This window comes from Tachypleus tridentatus, chromosome 8 (assembly GCF_004210375.1).
Source record: "Tachypleus tridentatus isolate NWPU-2018 chromosome 8, ASM421037v1, whole genome shotgun sequence".
Classification (NCBI taxonomy): Eukaryota; Metazoa; Arthropoda; class Merostomata; order Xiphosura; family Limulidae; genus Tachypleus; species Tachypleus tridentatus.
The window spans coordinates 9,285,579-9,313,442 of NC_134832.1; the positions used below are offsets into that span (position 1 = coordinate 9,285,579).

At 32.3% G+C, this 27,864-nt stretch overlaps 1 protein-coding gene and 1 long non-coding RNA gene across 3 annotated transcripts; one reads left to right on the top strand and one right to left on the bottom strand.

Annotated features, from left to right (window-relative positions):
• Nucleotides 1-4,051: 4,051 nt before the first annotated feature.
• LOC143258500 (uncharacterized) lies at nt 4,052-27,596 on the top strand. Of its 2 annotated transcripts, XR_013032323.1 has the most exons (8): nt 4,052-4,252; nt 6,273-6,460; nt 18,682-18,805; nt 19,513-19,714; nt 22,645-22,778; nt 23,792-23,873; nt 25,644-25,878; nt 27,298-27,591. XR_013032323.1 is itself a non-coding variant. In XM_076517554.1 (7 exons), the coding sequence occupies exons 3-6, from the start codon at nt 18,789-18,791 to the stop codon at nt 25,697-25,699; spliced, it is 357 nt and encodes a 118-aa protein (XP_076373669.1). In that variant the 5' UTR covers nt 4,052-4,252; nt 6,273-6,460; nt 18,682-18,788; the 3' UTR covers nt 25,700-25,878; nt 27,298-27,596. The 2 variants fall into 2 exon arrangements, 1 of the variants encoding a protein (XP_076373669.1); XM_076517554.1 differs by lacking the exon at nt 22,645-22,778 and having other exon boundaries at nt 27,298-27,596.
• Nucleotides 14,280-16,596, bottom strand: LOC143258502 (uncharacterized). Its single transcript, XR_013032324.1, has 2 exons — nt 16,268-16,596; nt 14,280-15,101 (listed from the first exon to the last, which is right to left on the bottom strand). It is a non-coding gene; the product is annotated as an uncharacterized LOC143258502 (long non-coding RNA).
• Nucleotides 27,597-27,864: the final 268 nt, after the last annotated feature.

Below are 27,864 nucleotides of genomic sequence, written 5' to 3' on the forward strand. Positions count from 1 at the left end.
GAGGGTCGCGGGTTCGCGCCTGCGTCGCGCTAAACATGCTCGCCTTCCCAGCCGTGGGGGTATATAATGTGACGGTCAATCCCACTATTCGTTGGTAAAAGAGTAGCCCAAGAGTTGGCGGTGGGTGGTGATGACTAGCTGCCTTCCCTCTAGACTTACACTGGTAAATTAGGGACGGCTAGCACAGATAGCCCTCGAGTAGCTTTGTGCGAAATTCCAAAACAAACAAGGTCTATTTAAATTTGTTCGGATACATTTATAATTGACGATATATAAATAAACAAGAGTAATACTTTATGTTTGATTTCATTAATTGTCAACACGCAATTAAATTAGCATTATAAAACAATGAACTTAATATAAAACAAACATTACGATAGAACTGAAATTAAACAATTACTTTTCATTATCATAGCTAGTTATTAATAGCACTCATAAAGGATAACGTTTATACACACACATAGACATATCACACACATTATTTTTCCAGTTGCTTCAGCTTACGCAAGAGGCTTAACTTGATCTATTGCTTCCTGGCGTGTATTTAAGTGTTTCCTAATAGTTTTTAATATATTGTTTTCACTGCATTACATTTAATATTGTTCTATTTTAATTACTGGCTAAACGCCTAAACAGTAATAGGTGTTGTAGCAATTTCACCCAGATATAAATTCATCATCATCCATTCACCATTAGATTCCATCAAGAAACATAGGGCCGCAATCGCTTGCGAATTCTTCAACAGGTATTTAAGTGAGTAGGTTGTTAGCCCACTGCACTGAGCCGTTCCTAAATTAGTAGTGTAAGACTAGAGGGAAGGCAGCTAGTCATCACCACCCACCGCCAACTCCTCTAAAGTTTCACTGTCGGAGTTGTTTAATGGATTTCGATTAGTGACAAAACGTTTTTAATGACTATAGTGATGCTATGTTGTTCAACCTACATTAAATCTACAACATTATTAGAAACTAACAACTAGTGTTTATATATGTTCTGTAAGATATACTGTATAACTTCTTTGTCGTTGCTCCAATTACAAGTATTGATCAGTATACACTCAGTGGCCACTTTATTAAGTACACCTATCTAGTGCTGGATAGGACCCCCTTTTGCTTCCAGAACAGCTTGAATTATTCTCAGCATGGATTCAACAAGGTGCTGGAAACGTTTCTCAGGAATTTTGGTCCATGCTGACTCGATAGCATCACGTAGTTCCTGCAGATTTGTCGGCCACACATTCATGCTGGGAACCGCTTGTTCCACCTCATCTCAAAGGTGCTCTGTTGGATTGAGAACTGTGCAAGCCATTGGAGTACATTGAAGTCATTGTTATGTTCGTGGAACCAGCTTAAGATGATGCGTGCTTTGTGACATGACGCATTATCCTACTGGAAGTAGCCATTGGAAAACGGCAATGTGTGCATCCCTTTATGACCACAGTCAGAAACAATACTTAGGAACGCTGTGGCATTCATATGATGCTCAATTGGTATTAAGGAGGCTTATGGGTACCAAGAAAGCATTTCCCATACCATTATATCACCACTACCAGTATGTACTGTTGACGCAGGCTTGGATGGATCCATGCTATTTACATTAAATTTTGACCATACCATATGCATGTCGCAGCAAAAATTGAGATTCTTCAGGCAAGGCGACGTTCTCCAATGTTCAATCATCCAGTTTTGGTGATTCTGTGCTTGCTGTAGTCTTAACTTCCTGTTTCGTACCTGACAGGAATGAAACCCGGTGTGGTCTTCTGCTGATGTAGCCCATCCACTTCAAAAGTAGACGCGTTGTGCATTCAGAGATGCCCTTTTGCATATCGCTGTTGTAAAATGTGGTTATTTGCGTACCTGTGGCCTTCCTGTCAGTTTGAACGAGTCTGGCTATTCTTCTCTGACCTTTATCAATAACAAAATGGTTTTGCCTACAGAACTGCCGCTCACTGGATGTTTTTTGCACCATTCTGTGTTCACTCTCGAGTCTGTAGCGAGCAAAAATCACAGATCAGCAGTTTCTGAGATGCTGGAATCACCACTTCTAGCATCAACAATTATTTCACACTCAAAGTGGTAAATATATCATGAGTCTTCCCCATTCTAATGTTTGGTCGAAAAACAACTGAACTTCTTGACCATGTCTGCATACTTTATATATATTGAGTTACAGCCGCATGATTCGCTATTTGCGTTAAAGAGCAGGTGTACCTATTAATAATTATGAAATAATGCACTTGAAAATTACAGTGCCTTGGAAAAGCATTTACCATTCAGCCATTTTCCACATATTGTTGTCGACTGAAGTTATTTACAATCACAAAATTTTCAATTGAAACTTTACATTTAGGATCTACACAATCTACTCCAAACCGAGAAAGCTAAAAACAAAAAACGTTGATATTACGTACGTTATTTAGTTTTTTCAAAGAAAATTGGAAATATTTTCAATTGGAGAAATATTCAACTATTTTGCTATGGCACCCTAAATCAGTTCATGTGCTGTTTGTTTGTTTGTTTTTGAATTTCGCACAAAGCTATACGAGGGCTATCTGTGCTAACCGTCCCTAATTTAGCAGTGTAAGACTAGAGGGAAGGGAGCTAGTCATCACCACCCACCGCCAACTCTTGGACTACTCTTTTACCAACGAATAGTGGGATTGACCGTCACATTATAACGCCCCCTTGGCTGAAAGGGCGAGCATGTTTGGCGCGACGGGGATGCGAACCCGCGACCCTCAGATTACGACGCTTGGCCATGCCGGGCCTCAGTTCAGGCGCAAAAGATTAGTTTCAAAGGTCACAAAATTAATGTAATGGTCTCTGTCTGTGAGGAATAAAAGTGGTTTAACGTGATTTCAAAATTAATGCATCTTTTCAAGCCACAACTCACAGAGTGATGCGACAAACCAATCATGAAACAAAGGGGTTTCCCGAACAAGTCAGGAATAAAGTGGTAATAGAGAAGCATAAATCAGGAGTTTACGATAACTTTTAAAAGTCGCTGATTATCCCTTTGAGTACGATGAACTCCATCATCAAGAAGTTGAATGTGCTTCATACCACCCAGATTAAACAGCCATTTTAAACTAAGCAGATGGGCAAACATGAAAGTGGTTAGGGATATCATTGTGAATATAATAGCTATTTTGAAAGATTTGCAAAGTTCCACGTCTGAAGTGGGAGTCAGTGTTCATACATTGATAATATTCCAGTCCCTATACAAAACTAACCTGTATGGGCGAATGACAAAAAAGATGTCATTACTGAAAAATAATCATCTTAAATTTCATACAGAGTTTGCGACAAAAAACGTAAATGTTACTACAGACACGCAGTTAAAGTTTTTATATTGCAGGTTTTGCCAATATTCAACCTCCTTCACACAGAATAGTGTTTAGTTTTATCGTTAGAATTTTGGATAAAAAGGTGTTCTTGAAAAAAATTTTTTTCATTATTTGTATTTTATCAAACATGTGACATTATTGGTATGGGGGGTGAATATATATATTGATCAGGTAACAAAAACTGTCTCATTAAATGAAAGTAACGTATTCTCTCTCATCTTAAAAGTCAACCAACATGTATAAACATTTTATACCTGCTCTCCCTTTATAAAAGTAAAAATGTATATCTTGAAATATAGGCAGATAACTATCAATACATTATTTATTTAAAACCAACACTTTATTACTGATTTGTATTTTACATATAGAAAGTTTCAAGTTAATAGACATGCAAAATTTGGTTGTTAATAACTTTTGCATTGTGATTATCTTACTATGTTGGGTATTAGAAAACCAACGTAAAACATACAAGATTTTCTTTAAAATTGAAAAGTAATAAAATCTTCCTTCTGTTTCCTTGAAGTATAACTTATTACAAAGTTTTAATTGCTACATCTATAACTTGTCTCACGTAGCTCGAAAAATTAAATAAGCCTCATGCAACAACTCAAGCCCAAAATAAATCAATACAAAGGAACACCTTTATATCTGTATTAAAAAATATAATCAAACATCTAAGCACGCCCTCTACGTTCCTACAATCAATTACACAACATCCTTCAATCATGTGGTCAGCTATCAGTCACTTATGTTTTTTTTTTTTTTTTGTGAACCTGACAGTGACAGAAGAGGGTCGAAACGGTGTTCGCTCTTCTATATAAAAAAATTTCTCTATCCATACCAGTCGTTTTTACGTGTATATCTTTCTCTACAAGTGGGCTTTCTTGTTATTATGGAATGTTATAGGTATGCATATTCATTATATTATCATTTGGAAATTTTAAGAATCCATAGAAGTATTAATGTCAAAATTTACCTATTAAGTCTTTTATTAACTTTTGACATATCTTAAAATAAATCCCTGGTAGCATAAAGCACATATTAAAAAAGCCCAACACTATTATTTTTGACAGTTAGACTTCTTTTTATTCTGTCTTTCTGTGATAAAAGTAGACAGTCTGTTTAAAAAACTACTTTTTATAAGATTCTTCTAGTAAACCAGATTATTGTGGTATTATACCTTATATCCTCTGCTGGTACAGCGGTAAGTCTATGGATTTACAAATTTAAAATCAGTGTTTTGATTACCCTCTGTGGCCTCAGCAGATAGCCCAATGTGACTTTGCTATAATAAAACACACACACATTATACCTAATACAGGATATATTTCAGTCTTACTTTTGTTAAAGGAGAAGGAATGATGTCTATATTTTGTTTTGTGCTTTCTTTGGAGATGTTTTAGAGTGACATAAAAGTTCTTTTAGAGAACATGGTCTGTAACTCCAACTGGAGAGTGTGTCACTCCATTTCTGATCTTTTTATGCTTTGGAAGTAAAACATTCAATGATGGAATTACAGAAGGCTGAATATATTATATTAAAACAATTTTGAATATTCCACTTACATGAAAACCTCAGCTGATATAAAATCACAATCAAATGGCTCCTTCAGAATTACATTTTGATATTGTTTTGTGTTTGGTAGATAGTGTAGTGTCATTGAAAATTGATCACTTTTTGGAAATATTTGTAATAACCCTTTCCAATACAAAATGTTCTTACATTCATATCTTAAAGATGTGTTCAGAACAGAGACTTTTTATTTCCAAGGATATCCCTTTTATTCATGCTGCTGAAAAAAACAATAACAGAGGAATATGGATCAACTTGTTACACCAGGACCACCCCGAAAAATACCTCTAACAAAATATATCCAAGCTACAGTAAGCAATGTGTAACATCCTATAATGTGAAAATCTATGAATATAAAGGTCAGTGGCAGAAGCTGTCTACATACCTCGGACAACAGTACACAACATAATCAAGAAGGATCTCCATCTGGAATCGATACTTCAATTCTTACATTCAACCATCTCAAACCTCAAACAGATACAGAATGAAAGTGTTGTTTGTCTTGTTCTATATACAAACATAATGGGTTTCAAATCACAAGATTAAGTGCCTATGGGTATTTGTGTGATCTGACTGTTGAAATAGTTCATGGGAATCTATTGTGCTTGTACACCAGTTGGATTGTGGAAACCAAGTAGAAATATGATATTTCCCTCCTATCACAATATTAACGTTTCCTGTTTTATGCTACTTTCTATATGTGAGCTTTTTTATAATGTATGCCACAAACTCTCTGTACCTCTTTTCATCATGCAGATTAATCAATAGGAAACTGCTGCAATCATAAGATGCATGTGACTCCTTCTGTGCACTACTATTGAACCATCATTCTCATTTGGCAGTGCTTAAGTTCAGGTGTCTTTGTTTTATTTCAGTGCTGCTTTTTGTTAACAACTTGTAAGTTATAGCTATTCTAAAAAATAAAATATTTCATAAGATTTTTTTTTCACTGGATGTTTAAGCAGAACACAAAAAAATGGCTATGGACTTGCATCGAACCACAGATCAGACAGTAAGGAACATTAGGCCTAGACTTACTATTTCATGAAATTAATAGTTAGATTAACTCCTGACTTTGTAGAATTCTTTATTTCTTGTGTCTGTCCAGAATGTCTTTTAAGTCTATCATTTATCAGCTCTACATCTTTTTTGTTTTTTTAGTAATGATTTTAAGAGTTTATTTTAGTGAAAGTGATTATATTTTTCCTGTTTTTTGTTGCACCTTTTTAAAAATAATTTTAAGAAGTAGCATACATAGAATTGTGTGTGCACAACATTATTATAAATATTAAAGTATACAGTATTATTTTTAGTATGTGATTTCAAAGAGTGTTATATATTACCTTTAATCTAGGATGCTCAGTTGGTCCTATCAAACTGTTCTGTCCTGTTACACTGAGGGAGAAGTTTGTTCTATATCAAGGAGAGTCAGAGTTGAGAGCTACATATCAAGATTTCCTGTATTTTTTTAACTCTAAGGAACAGGAAGACAAGTTTTTGGAAAACCCTGAGGAATATTGCTGACTAAATGAGGGTCCTAAGGTGAGAAGTGGTTTGTCATTACTCCCATCATTCTTTGAATGTACTTATATTCATGCATGTAATTGTATTTAATTATGATTTTTGAAAATCCTTTAGAAGCAGTTATTTCTCTAAAAAGTATTTAAAACTGATAAAGAATATGATTGAAATTGAATACTAGATCTGAAACTTTGATGGTTTTATTTTTTTATTTAGTCTACCATGATAGTAGCAATTCTATATGCAAATAACTGTTAGAGTATTCTTGTTCATAAGAAATGCATTGTTCAGAAAAGCTACACATTTCTCTGTATCACACAATTACTTTGCACACACAACCTGGTAAATTCCTTTGCTAACTAGAATGATAGTCAAAATAACTATTGTTTCCGGTTATAAATTAATGTATCCAGTTTTGTGGACTGTACATTTAATTGTAACTAGCATGATTGTCAAAATAATTGTTGTAGGCTTTTTGTTACATATTCTGACATCCAGTTTTGTGTGTTGTATGTTATGTAATAGCTGGTGTGATGATAGTGGTGACACATCAGAATAGGACACCTTAATGTACAACTTTATATTATACCATGGTATAAAAAATGTTTAGCCACTGGTGCCTCTAATATAATATTTATCTACCATAAATAAAATCACATGATTAATTGAAACATAATGCAAAGACAAGTTTATGGTAATGCTTCCAAATTATACAGTTATGAGTTTATATGTTGTACAAATCCAAGTGATAGCAAGTAATTTTAGGAAATAGGATTATTATTATTATTTTTCTCTTTGGTGGGAATTAACTTTCAAACTGTCTTTATTCTTAGACAAAACACTTCAATATTTTAATACAATATCATGATAAATCATGTTTCATTTTTAGAGATTAGAAGTCCTGAAAGGCTAAGTAAAAAGTAAGCTTGTTTTCGATATTATACATTACCTTTTCTCACATAAATAGCTATTGTCATTCAGTGCTGCCCTCTATATGCATGGTACAAGCCTTGAAGCTCCTATCCATTTAGAATTGACTGATTTCAGTATGTCTTTTGTGCAAATCATCATGCGATAACTCTCCACTGATAAGTGTGTGACATAATCTCTTGATGCACGTGTATTCATCTATCCAATTTTACTGAACTATCACTTATCATTTAACAGTACTCATGTCAAGACACTTTTTTAGTGATCTTCATACTGTACAAGTTTGTGAGTTTAATTAGTTTAACTTCTGAAATGGAATTTCTTCATTGTCAACTATGAAAATATAAAAAAATAAATAAAATTCTCAGTTAATTTCCCAGTCTTTTTTTCTCACTTTAGATCATTTTTCTCTTTCAAACATTTGTTTAATTTTATATTTCTAATATGAAATCTAGGGTTCACATTATCACTTTGGGTATCATACTTCCTACTAGCACAGTCTCACAGACTGCAAATTATTAAGACATGTTGCTGATTTATCTGCTGTTATATAGTATTAGATTGATCATTACACAGGTGAACCTTCTCCTGAACAAGCAGAACGTGTTTGAGCTGATGAGGATTTTGATAGCTTTTTTCTATCACCATTTTTTTTCGATTTTTCCTATGCCCCTCTTGTGGGATCAGCTTGGTCTATTATTGGCAATTTTAGACATGATTTCTGAGGTATGTGATGTTTTGTCCATTTCCGTGATTTCTTATCATTCCTGTCATTTATTGTATGATACTTCTTCCACTCAGTACTTTATTCCCGCTCCTCAGATATTAGAGTTCACTCTTAGCATTTCATAGGCTACTGGTTAGTTTGCATTAGCTTACCATCAGGCTGATTGTTTGTTTCTCAGCTCTCAGCAGTTGAGGTTGATTTTAGTCATGTGGAGGGGGCAGTCCCTGATTTTCCCATTGGTTTATCCTCTGCATAGTTTTTGTACCTTCATCTTACCCTAACATCCCTTCTGCAGTATTTATCTATTATCTATCTCTTTTCTGAGGCAAACTACAGAGATCCTGAGGTATTTTCTTCAAGAGCCTTTCCCTGACTATATCCACATTTGTTGTCTTTGACTCTCATTTTTACCATGTGGTTTCTCTTTTGTTGTAATTTCTTTGGTAGAGATACAGCCTGGTCCTTTTTCTTAGGAATTTATGTATGGTAACTGTTTGTTGGTGGTGTGTTTATGGTGATGTACCTGACACTTTGGAATCATATGTGGAGTCAGTGCACCAGTACTCTACCTTTTCTCTTTTAGCTACACTTTGTCAGAGTTGAGATAACTCAACAGGCCATCTGACCTGTCTGTCATCTTTCTTCAGGCTGTTTGTCTTTTCAAGAAAATTGGAAACTGAGATATGTTTGTACTGCCTCAAACATTTTCTGGTTCTACCCCACTTTACCATGGAGTTGTTTCTCACCTTCAGAGGAGCTATTTCTCCAGGTTTGTGGATGAACCAAGATGGATGTTGTGAATGCTTACATGCATATTTTGATATTTTGTCTGTCTCAATGTTGTCTTTGGTTTGTTCCTCAAGGGGTAGTTTATGGTTTTGCACACTGCCCTTAGGGCTTGTTTGGCACTATATGTTTGTTATTGGGTGGTCAAAACATTTGTCTGTTACATATATGTTCAAGGTTTGTTATTCTTTCATTGTAAGGTCAACTGGCTACTATTAGTTCATTCCAAAAGGAATCCACTCATTACACTTGTTGGCTGCTCCTGGAGATGTCTTATATGGGCTGGTTAATCAAATTGAAGAATGCTGCCTTTGTGCCTACCAAATATGTTCTCTATTTGGGTGCATTTTCCCAACACCCATCTCTGTTGGGTCCAACCTTTTCCTCTTTGACTTCATAGAGTGATGCTTTCAAGTTCTCAGTGCCTTTATTGCTCCCTCTATTACAGTTTGTGAGGTTCTATCACTTTTGAAGATGTGGTCTTCCATGGCAGCTCTTACCCCTTAGATTTTACACATATGCAGTCTCTTCACAACTAGTGAAATTTTACATAAGATCCTCCTGTATCTCTTCTTTCTTCCTTTGCTGCAACCTGCATTGGTGATTGGACAAAACTCGTACATTGGTGGATGTCCTGCTTTCTCCTCCTCATTCAGGTTTACACGTTTTTATGCACATGTTCCTTCATAGCTAGGGGGCATAGGTTGATCAACAGGACACCTTAGATCATTGATATGTGGTTGAGTTGTCTTATTATATAAAACTACTGGAGCTTCTGGCTGTATATTGTGTGTTGGTTAATTTTCTTCATCTAGCCAGGAATCATCTGGTAATGATTTATTCTGACAGTTCTACAGTAGTTGCTTCTCTCAATCACTGAGGTAACACCTCTTCCCAATTCCTTTTTTTTTCATATTTTGAATCTTTTTTTTGGGGGGTGGGGTGGGGGCATGCTTGATGTTCATATCATTCCATGTCATATTCTGATGTTTTCAATTGGATTGGCTTTTCCTTCCAGAAAAAGTCTATTTGACTGAATGGTCTCTTAATCCTACTGTTTTCCGGTTACCTTTTGCCTTCGTTGGGTAACATCTCATGTTGGTGCAGTTACCATGTTCTTGAACATAAAATTACCTAAGTTTTGGTCTTCAGTTACTTATCCTCTTACTCTGGCTTTAGATGCTTTCAGTCAGGATTGAACCAGAAAATATTGGTATGCCTATTTTCCTTCTTCACATGGTGATTTGATCATCTATGCCAGCCACTTTGTGTCAGATCCTTCTGATTACTTCTTACTGGCTGGCTCTACCATGGTTTTCATGATTACTCCAGCTCCATATCACTCCTCTGTTACCTCTTTCTCTTACTTCATTCATTCATTCATTCATTCATCACTCTCAGTCACTTATCTTCCATATTCATGTCTGGTTTTTATCCAGTCCTCTTCTTTTCTAGCTAGGTCCATTCATCCTTCCTCCAGGGAGTTTATCAATGTAAATCAAACATTTACTGTCATTGGTCTTTGGATCATGGGTTTCCACCTGCTTGACTTGCTGTTTCTAATATTAAAAATTTAGTCTTTTTTTTTTTTTTTCTATTAGAGGTCCTGTGTCTTCTGAATCAGGATTTATCAGGCTACCTAATCTCAGAATTTTTGTTTTTCCCAGTACCGTAGAATGTTTACCTTTCCTACTCTTTCCACACTGATGTGTTTCTTACAGCTTTTTTTTCCACCTCAGTGGACTGTCTTTCCAGTAGATGAGTTCTTTCCATGGGATCCATTTGCACCTCATTATTTTTTGGCATTCTCTTTTCATGATTTTTTTTCTTCCACTCTCACTAGTAGGGTTTGTCTTACTTTGCTTAGCTTATTCTTTTCTGTTGTCTTCTTCCTGTACTTTGTTCCAAGTGTCTTCTTGCTTTTTCATTGGCATTTCATATTTGTCTTTTAGAAGAAATTTTTCAGTTAGGTGTGTGGACTACTACTTGTATGTTTATCTCTTATTACTTGCATCAGATTGCAGTATTTTCACCTTTGGGTTAACGTCTTCTGCCTGTAACTATTCTTCAGACTTCATTGCTAACATTGTTATCATGTGCCTCACTCATGGGTGAGTGGGGCTATGAGATATTCTCCAGTTTCATGAACTTGAAGTGAAGACGGTATGATCCTCTTTCCTACTCCTGTCATATGGCTGGATTTTGAATAGCAGTGGACTTGCTGCCAGTATGATCTTCTTTCCTATCCCCATATGGATGTTGGTTACTAGTGGCTGGGGTTTTGGATTGTAGTCAACTTGTTGATGGTATGATCCTCATTCCTACCCTCCTGTAGATGTTGGTACCTGGTGACTAGTTTTGGGATTGTAGTCAACAGTATGATCCTCATCCTACTCATGTGGGATGTTGGTTTTCAGCAGCTTGGGTTTTGTAAATAGTTGACTTGCCGTATGCAGTTCATTGTACCCTAGCCACTTTACACCTAGGAGCATGTTCTTTTAATGTTATCCACATTTGTTTCCTTGGACTGAGTTTAATAAATGCTGTATTGTTCTTTTCTTGCCATAGCTTTCTCCCACTTAGATATGTTCCTCTACATTTCTACCCTTATGTGACATCTTTCCACAATTAGTAAAGAGCATATCTGTTTCCTGTATGTGATCTTTGATTCCAAAGACATTCTTTTGAGGCATGTCCTTTGGATGCTTTTGAAGGATGCTCCCTTCTTTCTCTTGCACCAATCTCTTATCTATTCTTTGCAAATACTAGCTGTTTATGTGAGAAGAGGTAATGTATTATATTGGAAGTTATAATTTTTTTGTACTGAAAATGTACTCTCACTTCCCACCTTTTTTCCCCATTGAAAAGTGATGCTTCCATTTTCTGCCAAAACTCTAAATAATAGATTGGTTAATTAGAATAGAAAGAGTCACATGTGTCAAGTGAGTGTATTGTACTCTTATTAGTGGAGGATTGTCATGTGACGATTTGCATGCGAGACACATCGCAATCAGTCAATTTCAAATGGGTGGGAGATTCAAGGCTTCTATAAAGAGCAGCACTGAATGGGAATGGCTATTTATGTGAGAGGTGATTACCTATCAGAAATACATTTTCAGTGTAGGAAAATTATTACATTATATGTGTTTTGCAGGTTCCACCACAGCGAATCTGTGTGATTGGAACTGAAGGGTCTAGAAAACAAGACCATTGTAAAAGAGTTTCAGAAAACCTTGTAGCTTTGTATGTTAACTTTATTGAATTCTTGTAGGTCAGTTTTCCTTGAAATTGTTTTCAATTTGTTGTACAAATATTCCTATCAGCTTCTTACCTATAAATGTTTCATATTTAAACATTGTCAGAGTTTGTTGCTTTGAATTAGAAATAGGAACTGTTATATTTATTTTTAAATGATGTGGAACTACTTATACAAGATATGACATTAAATCTCAAGAATTTTGTCCCACATTTGAACCAAGTTTGTTGTGGAATTTATCCCACTTAAAATTAGAAGATCTCTAATCAAACATAGGGTTCATATGTATAATATACTTGATGCACTTGTATTTTGATTCAGTTTAATTTTCATTTTCTTGATAGATAGGCTTTCTTTGTTGTGGGGTTGTTTTTCATTGTTCCTATTTTGCTGAGGTGTTTTTAGAAGTTGCATTTTTCCTGTATACTTTCAAGACATGAGATGTGATTGAACTAGTAAGGTTTTTGGTATCAATGTGTTATTTTATGTATTTTTAAGGTGATGGTCACTGACTTAAGTTTTTTGCAGACAAATTGCTAATCATAAATAATCATTAAGCTTTTCATTGTATCAACCTTGCCATTGAAAATAAAATACTTTTTATCCTCATAGTTATTTTAAATAAAATCTAAAGTTTTGTTTGTAGGAAGACCTTTTTAACTAGTGGTATTACATATAATCTGGTATTTTAGTTTGCACATACTTTTGAAGGTGTTAGCATTTTGTCACAAGTTTCACTTTATGGCTATGGCAGGGAAAGAAATTTTTATCACTTTTTTGTGTTTAAATTATTCTAAAAACAAGCCTGCATACTGGAAACTGAAATGGGCTGTGTAATCAAATAATTGTGGTCAAGCTTTATTAGTATTTTAACAGGGTAGATCTGTTAGAATTTATATATAATCCTGAGAGCCTTGGACATGGGATAAGTTTCAGTGCAAAGAGTTTTGCCCTTGTTTACTAACAAGGTATCTAGAAATGACAAACGGGAGTTTTATTCCATTTTAACGGTAAATGATTTATGTTTTTAAGCTTGCTGTTTAGGCATTTTAATTTAGGAAGATATTCATTTTTAATCTAAATTGTACCTACATACACCATCAGTATGGTCTTGCAAACATATTGTTGTTTCATTTATACATTCACAGATGTTTAATATTGTCTTTTCACATGCAGAACACACAATATTCATAATTCTCTAGGTAGTTTTTATAACTTTTATTTTCTTATAAAATGTCACAAATTTCAGGAGGCTGTAAAGAAAGTCACAAGTAGGACTGTTCATTGCCAGGCACGTGTCTTAGGGATGTGTGTAAACTAATTAATAACCTAATGTATACTGCAACGACCCCTACAAATCCCGTACCTCTCGTCCCTAAAACTTGTGCCCACAATGTTCAGTTGCAAACTCCCTTTTTTGACCTGAAGATTGAAACGTTGGTCCCTACTTTATTTTATTAAAAGTTATAATATCCATACCTGCTGTTTTGAGATATGTTTGTATGCTGTAATATTAATGCTCACATTCTAGCCAGTGATACATTTGTAGTACTAGGCTGTTGGTGCTATAAAAAGAAATCACCCTTACCAGAAGCCTGTTTTTGTACATTATTTTAACCTATTAGGCTGAGAGAAAAATTCTATATAATTTTTGAAAAATTGTCTTTTATTGCAGAGTTATAAGCTATTGAACTGTCACTAATATTACTATCAACTTGTGGTTAACACAATTTGTGAATCCTTGAACTCCAGTCTAATTTATGAGATGAAAGAAATTTTTTGAGATGCCATTGGAAAATCTTATTGTAATGCTTCATCAAGATATGTACCTTATGAAAGTGCTTAATAAATTCTTTGTTTTTTCAAAATGAAATTTGTGTTTCAGTCAACAATTGAGTTTTTTTTTTACTTTTTGAAGGGTTTATTTCCTCCTGCTTTTTATTGTAACTTAATTTCAGGTATTAAACCATCACAATAATATGTGGAAACATTGCAGCATTTTGTAACTTTACAGTTCTTTTCATAATCTATAGCAGTGGTTCCCAACCTTTATGCCCCACACCCCTAAAAAATTTTAATGTTTTGCACCCTCACAGTAATTATTTATTTAAGAATAAAGGTGAAGGTGGCCAAAACAAATTTTTATAATTAGTTTTTAATGATATATAAACAAAAACGAAACATTTGAAAAGGAAAAAATATTACAACAAACTAAAAGTTGCATAAACCCTACATGGCCAACAAAAAAATAAATTTTCATTCATGCATGAAATGAAATTTCTCTGAATTTAAAATGTGCAAATGTTCATAAGCCAATTTAAATTTAATGACTTTTGTTTCTGTTTATTTCTTATGAATTTTTCAAAGCGTGGCACTTTGTTGCTGATAGCAATCTGCAAATCTGCCTGTGCACACAAGCGATTTCTAGATTTTGTCTTGATTGACAAAAGGGCACTAAATCCAAACTCGCATAAGTATGTCGTCGCGAATTGGATGTCCATTGCCGAACACCAATATTGTTCCAAAGTTTTGCTTTCAAACTGCATTTCTAGAACTCGATTTGTGCGCAGTTCAATAAGATCTTCCTTCAGTTCTTCATCATATGACATATCCAAATTGAAGAGTATGGATTCATAATCCATTCTTCACAAGTTTCCAGTTCTCCTCCAAAATATCCAAATGACTGATAGTATTTCCAAATGATCCACAATTTCTTCACATACACACATGGAATTAGAGGATCATCCTCACCAACCATTTCTTTGAGTGATGGAAAATTTGAAAGGTTCCCTCTTAACTCATTGACACCAAAGATGTAACTTTTCTTTGAAAGCATTCAACTTTTTTGCAGCATTTCAATATGTTTATGCTTTTCCCTTGAAGAGATACACTCAGGTCATTCATACGAGTGAAAATATCACTCAAATAGGCTAGCATTTGGTTGAGTTCTTGTGATTCTATTTCTGTAACAAGAAAAATAAGAAATAAAAATCAAACATAATTTTTGAATATATAGGACAGTACCCTTAAAAAAAACTGAAATGTTATCTCGCACCCCTGGTTGGGAACCACTGTTCTATAGTAAATGTGCACAAAACTTTCATTGATTGCTTGGTACTTATGTAGTCAACAGTTTTGTCAATAGCATTTTTTTGGTGGGCTGAAAACAGTGGCTTGTTTTAATCGGCTGAAAATAAAAAGCTGGAATAAGTTTAAAATAAAAAAGAAAACTAATGAAAAACTGTAACCCTGTCTGACAGTGTCAATGTTAGACAACCTGTTAGGATATACATTCTGATGGGCAGCTGGATTTAACACTGAATTCATCATGTGTAGCTTTGCATAAATAAAAAAATCAACAAGTAACTTCTAAAGTTTGTGAATGATAGTTTTTTATAGATTTGTATTTTAGTTAAATTTATTGATGATTAAGTGAATATGTCACTGAATTCATCATGATTCAATAATATATCTTTATGTTTTGTATTTAAATTAAATTGTCTGATGTTCAAGTATTTTTCTCATCCAATTTATTATGATACTATTGTTACATTTGATATTTACATGTAAAAAAAAGTTCTCGTGTACTTTTTTCATAAATTCTATTGAAATAATCTTGATCACTTTATTAATCTTTGCTTCATCAGGGAATTTATGATAACTAAGTTTCAGTTGCATATTTTGTTTGACAGTTGTAAGAACTATATAATGTCCATTTTAGATGGAATAAAATTGGGAATTTTTTTGTAATATTATATAAAATGTAATAATGTTATATTTATTAGATTGCATGAAAGTTTTTTAACTTTATCACTCAAATTATATTAGTGACTAATCAGTTGCACACAGATAAATATTTTATTAAAATTTGAAACAGAATTTGTTTCGTTGAAACTAAGAACAAAGCTACACAATGAACTATCTGTGCTATACTCACCACATGTATCAAAACTCAGTTTTTAGTGTTTTAAGTCTGCAGCCACTGATGTGCCATAACTTAATTCCACAACTTAGCTTAAAATGAAGTAAAATAGATGTAAGAGTTACCCTATGAATGTTAGTAAAACAATACAATAAAATAACTAAAGTAAAATAAAACCATGCTTCTCATTGTTTCACGTGATATTACATGATATGTTTGGAGGATGATTAGCTGCTAGGTTGTCTCTTCAAGAGCTGTAACTATGTACCAGGAGTCCATATGGATCCCAAATATCAGTGATGTCGAGAAACCCACTTGTTGAGAAATTTATATGCAAAAACGGCTCGTTTGGGTTGAGAAAATATTTTACATAGAAGAGCGAACAACGTTTCAACCTTCTTCGGTCATCGTCAGGTTCACAAAGAAAGAGGTAACTGACCGGAAGCTGACCACATGTTTGAAAGGGGTTGTGTAACTGTGTGTCGAAATGTAGAGGGCGGTATTAGATGTTTGAATATATAATTTTATTTATATTAATATAGGTATAAAGGCGTTCCTTTATATTGGTTTATTTTGGGTTTAAGTTGTATAAGTAAGGCTTCTTTAATTTTGCGTTTGTTTATGTTTGTTTCTTTATTTAGTATTTGAGTGTTTTCTATGGTTATGTTGTTTATTTGACTTGCAGTGTTCGAAAACGTGTGAAGGTGACTTTTTATGTTCTTTGAATCTGGTTTCCATTTTTCTACTTGTTTCTCAATATAGAAGTCGTTGCAGTTATCACATTGTATTTTATAAATAATGTTGGTGTGGTGTTTGTCAGTGTAGTTTTTACATAGTATAGACCTTAGTTTTGTGCCGGGTTTTTGAATAAATTTGGTATTAACTGGAATGTCATATTTTGTTACTAATTTTTGCCAAATGTTGGTTATTTGTTTGCTGATGTCAGGAATATATGGTATACAGCAGTATATGGTTTCGTGGTTTTTTGATTTGTGAGCTGTATTTACTTTAGTTGGTTGATTTTGCTTTCTGTCTGGGTGTGTGCGTATAATGTTTTCTACAGTTTGTGGAGGAAACTTATTGATGTTGATGAAGTATTGTTTTATTTTGTCTAATTCATCGTTAATTTTATCTGGTGAGCATAGTTTTATGGCTGTGTTTATTTGGTTTCTTAGTATATTGAGTTTTTGTTTTGTTTCATGTGCTGAGTCTCAAGGAATGTATAATCCAGTATGGGTGATTTTTCGGTGTATTTCTGTTTTGAATTGTGTATCGGTTCTTGTAATTTTGAGGTTAAGAAATGATATTTGATTGCTTACTTCTTAGTCACGTGTGAAGTTGATGTTGGGATGTATAGAGTTAATGTGATTGAAAAAATTAAGTATGTGTTCTGTAGATTTGAATCCCGCAACCGTGTCATCTACATATCTGTACCAGTATAGTGGTGGATGTAATGCTGTGTTAATTGCTTGTGTTTCAACTTGTGTCATAAAAATATTGGCTAGAACTGGTGATACTGGGTTGCCCATGCTTAGGCCATTTGTTTGTATATAGTTTTGGTTGTTGAACATGAAGTTTGTCTTTATCATGGTGAATTCTATGAGGGTTGCTAACTGGTTACTGGGAATTTCTATAGTTGGGTTAGGGTCTCGGATATATAGTTCTAAGGCTATCTTGCAGGCTTCAGTGGTTGGAACTTCTGTAAAGAGGGATATAACATCGAAACTGGCCATTGAGGCTTTATGATCAAGTTGATTTAGATTAGACTTGAAATTAAAAGAGTCTTTGATGAATGAGCTGGCTGATGTTACATATTTGGAGAATGCCCATGCTATGTATTTACCAAGATTGTAATTCAACGATTCATATGTGGACATTATTGGTCGTAATGGACAATCTGGTTTATGAGGTTTGGGGATGCCGTATATTTGCTGTGTGCGTGAGTCGGTTTTACGTAGGTAGGAATAAAGTGTTTGTGAAATTGTGTTGGCTTTTTCATTTGTAGTAGTAATTTGTTCAGTTGTGTCTCATGTGTCTTTGTTGGATTTGTGTTTATTTGTTTAAATTTGTTCGTGTCTGATAGGATGTTATTCATTTTTTGGATGTATTCATTCGTGTTCATTATGACTATAGCGTTACCTTTATCTGCTTTTAGAATTTTATGTTTTTGTCTTGTTTTAGGTTTTTAATGGAATTAATGTCTCTTTTTGTAAGGTTGTTTTTTAGTTTTCTGTTTTGTGAAATTATGTTGATAGTTTTGTGAGAAAATTCTTTGAAAAAATCGTTTAAGATGTTGTTTTTAGGTGTTTCTGGAGAATATAAATTTGTAAGTGTTAGTTTTGTACATCTTATAAATGATTGTATATGAGCTTGGCCAGAATATCATTAAGTGAGGTTCTGGACATAAAACAGATTTAGAGTCCCCCACTGGTACTGCATAAGTCTACTGATTTACAATGTTAAAATCAGGGGTTCAATTCCCCTCTGTGGACACAGCAGATAGACTGATGTGGCTTTGCTATAGGAAAACACACACACACACACACACACAGATTTATAGAATTTTAAATAATTGTTTAGGAAATAATACTACTGAAAAATCTTACTTTACTTTTGGCCAGACTTTGGAAGATAACCTGAATGGTAGTATAGAAGATGTTCAACAATTCTCAAAGGAGCTGATGTTAGTCGTCCTTATAGCACCCTACAGATTGTGAAAAAATAGTGGATGAATGAGCGTTTTAAGTAAGTATAAACTGTTGTTTGTTTTGCAGTTTCATAATTTCAATATTATATGTTACTTATATTTTTGAGTGCATAACAAATCATCTTTTCGTGGATGGGTTTACGTTAAAACTAACTTGGTTAAAGAAACTTGGAAACCATATTTTTCATCTTTTACCATTTTCATAGCTTCTTTAGAATTTCTGTGGGAATTAAACTGCTGTTACTGTTCATATTTAAAGTTTTTCAGTTTGAAAATGCTTTGGGTATGAAAAAATTGTTTTCAAACTTGAAATAAGGTTTTTGTACAAATTATTTTATCTTGTATATAAAGTAACACATTCATATACACAAAATAAAACTCAAACTTTTGGAAATTGATAAGAAGGAAAGATTTATTTACATGTAAGGAAGAATAGGATTGAAGTCTCGTGCACATTCCTTTAGTTGTAATTCAGCATATTTGAGGTTATCATTCACGTAGCTGTATGAAGCTTCTGTCTGTAAAGTGAATGGCCAATGAAAATTATTTAAACTTATAATGATAAAATCCAAGGTTTGGTTGTGCAGCTTTGTATAAATAAAAAATCAACAAGTATCTTCTAAAGTTTGTGAATGATAGGTTTTTATAGATTTGGATTGAGAACAAAGTCCCCAAGTTTTGTTTCATAAAATTTTATTTTATAATGTCTGATATTTATTTTCTCATTATCTTTGGGCTCATTCAGGACCCAAGGTTTTGTTCTACAATCCTTTCCTAATGACATCAGTGAAGTGGAGTACATGTTTCAAGAAGCCTGGTATCCAGACTTGATCTTGTATCTGAAAACTGATTTAAAACTTATTGCTAGACAGAGACTGCCAAATCGTCTTGAAGAATGGAAAAATAGAAGAGATAAAAAAAAAAGTGAACAGGATCAAGAAAGAAAGGTTACAAAACATTCTTGTTTCTCTTCACAGCTCACTTAGATAATATTAGTTTATTCTTTCAGGGTGTGTGATAAACTATAGAATATTTACAAAATATACATAGACCGGATAGGATTAAATACATGATATTTCAGCTCATTGGAGTTTTGAACTGATGAAGAACTTTATATTTTAAAAGCCGCTTGATAAATGTTCACTATTGCTCATCACTAAAAAATTTAACTGTATAATTTTTTATAAAAGAAATAAGAAAAGAGTATTTTAATAGTATTTCTGGTTTCATTAGGACACAACCTGTTGATCTTTATGCTGATGTTATAATACATAGTTTCTCAGGTCATTCTTTTAATGGATCTTTATAATGTCTCATGTTTTTTGAAGTTACAGAAATAAAAATAATCCTTACCTTTTTATCCTTTTCTTTTTAAATGCCTCTATAATCACTCTGGTAAAAGAGGTTGTAGTTTGCTTTTATCAATTAAATGTTTTCTTTGTTTGTGATGGTAACATTTTTTACTTTATACCTTCTTTCATTATTATCTTTGCTGGCCTAAAGCAGCAAATTCTTTGAGTCTTGTAAACTGTCATTAGGTATTTATTTATCTACTGATCTGAATCATCTGTTATGTTTTTAAAGTCTGTAAAATGTAATGAGACAGAAGCTAATCATTCCTAGACCTACAATCTTTGTCCACCACTGGTTTCTAGCAAAGAAATACATCATTTACATTTGAATTATATTTTGTTGTACACTTCTGCCAGCTGGACTTTCTCCCCAATACTAGAACTCATTGGACCACATGCAGGTTTGTTTAAAGTATTATTAATAGCAGATTTTTTATACAAGAACTGAATTGGATAACTTAATTTCCAGCTAAAATAATTGGTTGTGTTATTTGGGTGATTTGTAATAATTTACGGTTTAAAACACAACTACTGGTTAATGTCTTGGAGCAAACTCATTAACTCTCATATTTCTTATGTCACTGGTTTTGTTTAAGTTTCTGAAATCTAATTATTAGGCTCATTTTAGTGAATTGAAAACAAGATGCTATTAATTATCTCATGTTTTTATAAGTTGTGATTATAACTATACAGTTTATTTTAAACGAATCCTGACAAAATAATACTTTTATATATTGTAAGTGCTCAACTTCTTATAGAGAATTATAAGTTATATAAGGTAACCCCCAAAATATTAATTTTTCATGTTATTTATATTCAGACATAACATTTCTATCAGAAAGAGCTAAAAAGTATGAATAGATATATGAAATAAAAAATAAAACTTACTGAAATGTTTATTTCACATGTTTTATTCTAAAGTAGTATGTATAATTTGATGACCCTTTTGTGTGTTATCCAGTGCATGGTTATGTGGGGAAGAAAAAAAGTCAAACTGTGTATCTGCTACTGGTTTATTATGTTTTTGATAATGTTGAACCAGTATTTTATGAACAATATATAGCATTGCTCGTAGATGGTGATTAAAATGAGAGCTCATTATTTAAAATGATGTATCTTATTTTTATGGAACAGAGTTTTGTCATTTGTTCATTTAAAACTATAAATTTTATTCAGGAAAGTTTTAATATGGTATTCAGTGTTTCAAAACCATGCTATACCACATTAATTCATATCAGAATTACTTTTTTCACATTGATTTTATTTTTCTTCTTTTTTCACTCTGAAAAATAAAAGATTAAACTTAATCAAACATATGTTAGTATGCAGAGCATGGTAGAGGACTTCATCTAAAAGTAGGCATAACGTGCTCATTGAGTATACATGGAAAATATGTTGAACACTTTGTGTAAACACTTTGTCTTCTTCAGACCTTATTTAATAAGGCTGTATATACTTCTGATGAAAGTTAGTTTCTCTAGGACAAGTATTTTGTAAGGTGTAATCATTTTAGGTACAGGTTTTTTTCTGTAATCTTTCTGTATTTACCTGAATGTCAGTCTGTGTGGCATCAGCAATTCTAAAATGTAAAACTGTATATTAGGGTTTGCAATGTATCTCTAACTTGTTCATCCAAACTCATCAAGAATCTATTTGTGTGTCAGTCCAATAAATTAAGATAAAACCTTTGCTACATGCTACATTTGTTCTTTTGTAAAGCCTTTAATAGAGATTGCTAAAAGACAGAAAGGAACCACTATATCTTACAAAACACTTGAATATTTTTTTACAGATATAAAATAGCATTTGGTGATGTATGTTCACTAAGATTGGAGTAAGTTTTTATAAAACACTTGAATGTTTTCTACAAGTACAAAATAATCATCTGGTGTTGTATACTCATTAAGAGTAGAGTAAGATGTTTTATATAAATTGTATCTTATTTTCTCAATTTTGTTTTCTGAAATTCATTGGACTTTCGCATATGTTATAGTTTATTAAACTATTCTATAGATTACACAATTCATTGAAAGTTTCAGTCATTTTCTCAGTTGGATACATCCTGTAAAAGTTACTTGTAGAAAAATTAATTTATTTGCTGGCAAAATGGTTCATCTCTAAAATCTTGTATACATGTGTAGCAATTAAAGATATGACATACTGCACTGCTACATAAAATAGAAATTAACAATTTCTGAACAGCAATTAAATATTTACATATTTAAATTACTTAAGAACTGTATGAAGCCAATCTTTAACCAACAGAATTTAGTGCTACATTGACTGCTACAACTTATCTTCAAGGTAAAAAGTCTTATCTTAAGCCACATAGTGCACATGGCTTCAGCTATATTTTAAAGAATGTTTGATTGGATTTTCAAGGATTTTACCTCAAGAATTTTTTTTCAGAAAATAATATAAACTATGCTGAAAATATATTTTTTTAATTTGACAATCAAGCTTCCACTTTACCATTCAAATGCATTTAATGGAATTGAATATCTTTGCTTTATCAACCATTCAAGCAGGAGATAGAAGTGAATTAGAAGAAGAAATTGGAACTGAAGATGAGGAAAAACAACGGAAATAGCTGAAGAGATTTTCAGAAAAAATAACTGAAATTCATAAAGTAGAAACAAGAAAATTAGAAAACATAAAAGTATATTTTATTAGCTAATGAATTTTAATAATTTTAATTACATTTTTTTCATGGAATTTACATGTGTTATAGTTAGTAAGCATAGCAACCATTCTTTCATAATATGTGTAATGTTTCATCTTAATAACGTGTATGAACAATAACGATATATTATCTCCAAGTTTAATAACAAGCAGTGGCTTAGTGGCAAGTCTTTGGACTCGTACTGCTGAAAACCAGGCTTTAATACTGATGGTGGGCATAGCACAGATAGCTCGTTGTGTTTAATAACAAAAAGAATAATATGCATGTAATATTTATATTATCTCAAAGTTGACAAATTGGTATTTGATGCTTATATAATCTCAAAGTTTTAATATGTATGTGATGTTAATACTATTTCAAACTTTAAAAACATGTGGTGTTTCTGTTATCTCAAAGTTTTGATAACTTCTCTTTAATGTTTATTATGTCAAAACTACAATAATATTTATGTGATGTTTATATTATTTCAGACTTTTTAGAAATTTTGAGATGTAAACATTATAACAGATGTTATGTTCTTTCTCTCTGTAGACTAATTTATAAAATATATTTATTTTATTACTGTAATAATTACATCACAGAATAATAATTACAAATATTTTATCTGCTAATGATAAAATATCTGATTGTGAGATTTCATAATACTCTAAATCAGTGTATTAATAAATTCTTTGATTTAAACATTTTCATTTATCTTTTGTTTATTTCAAGCAGTCTTAATTGATTGTTTTTGTTTGATGTCACAAGTCATATTAAAAAATAAATATAATTTTTTCTAAAGAAACATTGTGTTAAATATAACTGGTCATTGTACTTTATACTTTAATATTTAGGGGTTGAAGTAATAACTTTGGTTTGTAGGTACTTTTAAAGAACAAAAAAATTCCTTTTATTGAGATTCACAATGGCCTTAATTTAAAGAAAACTATCAAAGAAATAAATGGAAGAATTAATCAGAAGCAAACTAATATTTTCACAAATGTATACAGAATTTCATTGGAAAGAGCCAAGTCTTTGCTTCGTGTTGGGTACAAAACACTGAGCTACCTTCACTGCTGGTGCTCTGTCCAGGTAAGACATTATTACCAGTCACAATTCATGTCAGACAACAATAATGTAACATTTTTGAAATACATTGTTTTGAATGATTGTTTAGGTATTCCTGTTGATTTTCAAGTTAATCTCTTTAGCTGATCCTGAGATCCACTATACTCTTTGATCTCTCACATTTAAGAGCATCAGTATGAACATTTTACAAATCTTAATATTTGTTTTGAATATTTAGAGAAACGACTTTGTGATAATGGCTAGAATTTTGTTTAAAGGTTAGGAAACAATGTGGGTGAAATTGTCATTAAAGGTTCTTGAAATTAATGAAACTATAGTTACATATAATGATACCTAGAACTACTGTGTTTGTGAGTTCCTATTTTTCCAAATATTCCTATGGTTTCCAAAACTGCAGAATAATGAATCATGAGTTTTAATACTAAATAAATTTCATACGGATCTTAGTCTATTTTATTGTTCATTCAATGCTTACATTTTATATCTTCCATTATGGCTGGGAATATTTTTTAACAAAACTTTCGTAACTTCCATAATAAGGACAAAATATATATAATGATAATTTTACTCTAGTATTGGTTGCAATGATTTCCTTACTGCAGCAATATGTAAATATGGTGTGCCATCATAATTTCTCTGAGTCCTGTCATAGCAGCTATTTGAAACGTCTATAATCAGTATTATAACAGAATTACTTTGTATTCTCCCAGCCATATGAAGTGACAAAATAAACAACACAGTTAATAAAATATAGTTATGAACTAAAAGAAAAAAACACTTGCAGGAAGGCTAGAACTTAAAAGGAATATGCTAGTGCACAACCTATACATCCTGTATATCTTTCTTTCTGGGTAAATCATATTTAACAAGTAACTTTAATGAAAAAAAGTGTTCAAAAATATTTTCAGTCATAATGTAATATTTCATCATACTCAACATCCTAATAGGTAAAGTAGGTAATATAAAGTCTATAAATTATGAGTGGCAACAACTGTAACATTTCATCAATTAATAAAATATAAAAGTTAGAGACCAGTAAGCTGAGATCTGCTTGAGTCGATGTTACAACCAAAGTAGCATGTTAACGATTATGATCAATAGCATTCAATTGATAAGTAGATTTACATTTAAGTTTGCAGAATATGTTAATGTGAACAGATTATTAATTTGGCTACTTATTTAACCAGTTTGTTTCTGTAATGTACTGCTTTAAAGTAGGTGCTTTAATTTTAAAATTTGTAGTGTTGTTTACCCATAGGGAGTTGATGTCACATGATGTGCACACATAACCTAATGATTAAAATATTGTTACAAGTTTATGAAACGATATAATATACTAACTAGAGCTGATTGGTTATTGGTGGTTGAGTCTACTGCTATGATTAGTTACTTTGGTGCTGTAAATTTTTAGTTTGTATTTCCAATGAACTACTGCAGATATAGGAAAATTTGCAAATGAGTGACTGTTTGGCATTATTTGTGAAGTTTGCTCTATTGTTAATTACATGGAACTTTTATAAAATGTACTCAATTAGTAGGAGAGATAAAATATTTTTGTTCTTATTAAGTTGACTGAATATCTTATTCCTTTTACAGAATAACGTAAAGAGAAAAATAACCTGCCAATCAGTGAAAACCATTGAAAAATACACAACAGTGTATTTCATCTATCCACACTAGTGCATGTATGCTTATTAAAATGTCATTATAAAATGTGTTTTGTTTTTTATTGAGAGATTTAATATGAATGCCATTACTTTTACTCACTTACAGGTTTTTGTTGGAAATCCAGTTATTCCATTCCAAAACATCATACATGTAAAATCTAAACAAACATCAAAGACCTATTCTGTAGTACTAGGAAAACACATCTTTTTTTCTATCAAACTTAGAGGCAATTAGTGAGTTTATGGCAAATCCTTAGAAATATCTGTCAGAACCAGTGGGGATCCACCTGTAAGCATTTGTGTAGCTATTGCTGGACCTCACAAATCTGGGTAAACAACATGTGAGTATATTTCTTATGTTTATGACAGACAAAAAAAAAAGAGAGCATGCTTACTTTGGAACTTATGGACATTTTTTTCTTTAAACAGTTTGATATGATATCAATTTGGAAATAAAAATGTGCTTTTCTTTAATAAATTATGACCATGTAAAATAATGAAAATTTACTTATCTTAGCCCTGAAAGTTAAGACACTAGTTAAGGTTAACATGTGCATCAGTGCTTGAAAGTATGAGTTTTAAGGTGGATCATGTAATGTGACTTTACTTTGACAATAATGCACTTTAAAAAGAAGTTACAAAATACAACTCTGTTGGTTATTTGATATTTTAAACCAATCTTTACCACACATTATGTACATAAAGATGGATAGATATTGCAAACTATGGTGTCTGTCTGAATGTTTGTCTGTCTCCCATTTCAAAATCTTTGCATGCAGTCAAAGCTTAACATTCATTTTAGAAGTAATGGGAAAACAAGCATGAATAATGCTAATGCTAACTATTCTTTTGCAAGCAGGATATTCTATGCTAACTTGCTAGAAATTAATCGTAGTATCATTCATGTTATAAAATGTGACATAATTTAAGGAAAAAGATGTAGATTTCCTTATGTTATTGTTAAGCGGCTTTTAACACGACTGAAATACATAATTACTTTTTCTGTTTGCTAGTATAAGTAGCTCAGAACTTTTGAACACAATTAACCCTTTTAAAGCCATAAAGTAATTTAAATATATTAACTTAAATTTTACCATTATTGGGGACACACATTTTGTTTGTGTGTCATAAAAAAGAGTAAAAAAATTCAATGAATTGTGTTATTTCCTTGTTTATTTCCACTGTAATTTAGATTTTATTATTTAACTGTTTTTATTTGTACTGTAAAGTTTTTCTGTACAGTTACATTCAAACCTGGAGTGATTATTTTAAGTTACATGAATACTGTCCATTCATAGAGAGAGGTAAAAAAGAAATGATGTAAGAAAGTAAACATTTCATCTATATATGTGATTTCAAAAGTATTTTATGACACATTTCATAGTAAGTTAAACGTGTTTTTTTAATCCAGATACGAAACAAATTTGTGTGCCTAAATTACAAAGTTGGAATTTGTAAAAAGAATTTCGCATTTTGTGATACATTATAAATTTACTGTGTTAAAAAGTTTCTAAATTCTGTGACTAACAACTCACCATTTGCTATAGTGTTTGTAGGGTCTAGAAATTATTTGTTAAATGGCTATGTTTTGATATAGGTTTTTATTAAGTAACAACACTTGAATCTTTGAAAGGTGAGAACATCAATTAATGGTAACATGACTATAAGATGATCTTATTGCCAGTTATTAAATAAGCTTGTTAGTTTTGTGCTCTTGAGATTGAAACAAACATAGTTTTTAAATACATTTTTTACAACAGAGGCACAGAAGTTTGAGAAAATTGACAAAACATCTAGTTTGTCACTTGGCAATTGTGTTGAATATATTTTAAACCATCGTCCTAACACTTATCTTGCATTCCAACTGAAAGAGCATCTATGAAAAGGATTGACTGTTTCAGATAATCTAGCTGTCATGGCTTTAGAGGAAACACTGATGGGACAGCACAGCACTGTTCTAAGGTAAGTTGTCATTTGATATGTAAGTATGTGATATTTTGCAAACTTACAGCTTTTGAAATGTTTATCTGTAATGGTCAGAATTTGTTCAACTGAATTGGTGTTTTTGGTAATATCAAATAACACTGAAATTCTTTAGTAGTTTTATATGGTTTTAATTTAGAATGTTTACGGTGTTAAGGTTGATCTTATTCACTTATTTGTATACATGAATAGTACCATCAGTATCAGGTTATGGCAGGGGTGAATTCACTAAAAAACTGCCTCCTACCATTTTGTCACTCCCACATATAGCTTATTCTGCTGTATTAGTGTATTATATGTCTGTTATTCTGTAGTAATTTGATTCAACTGCCTTGCTGTTTGGC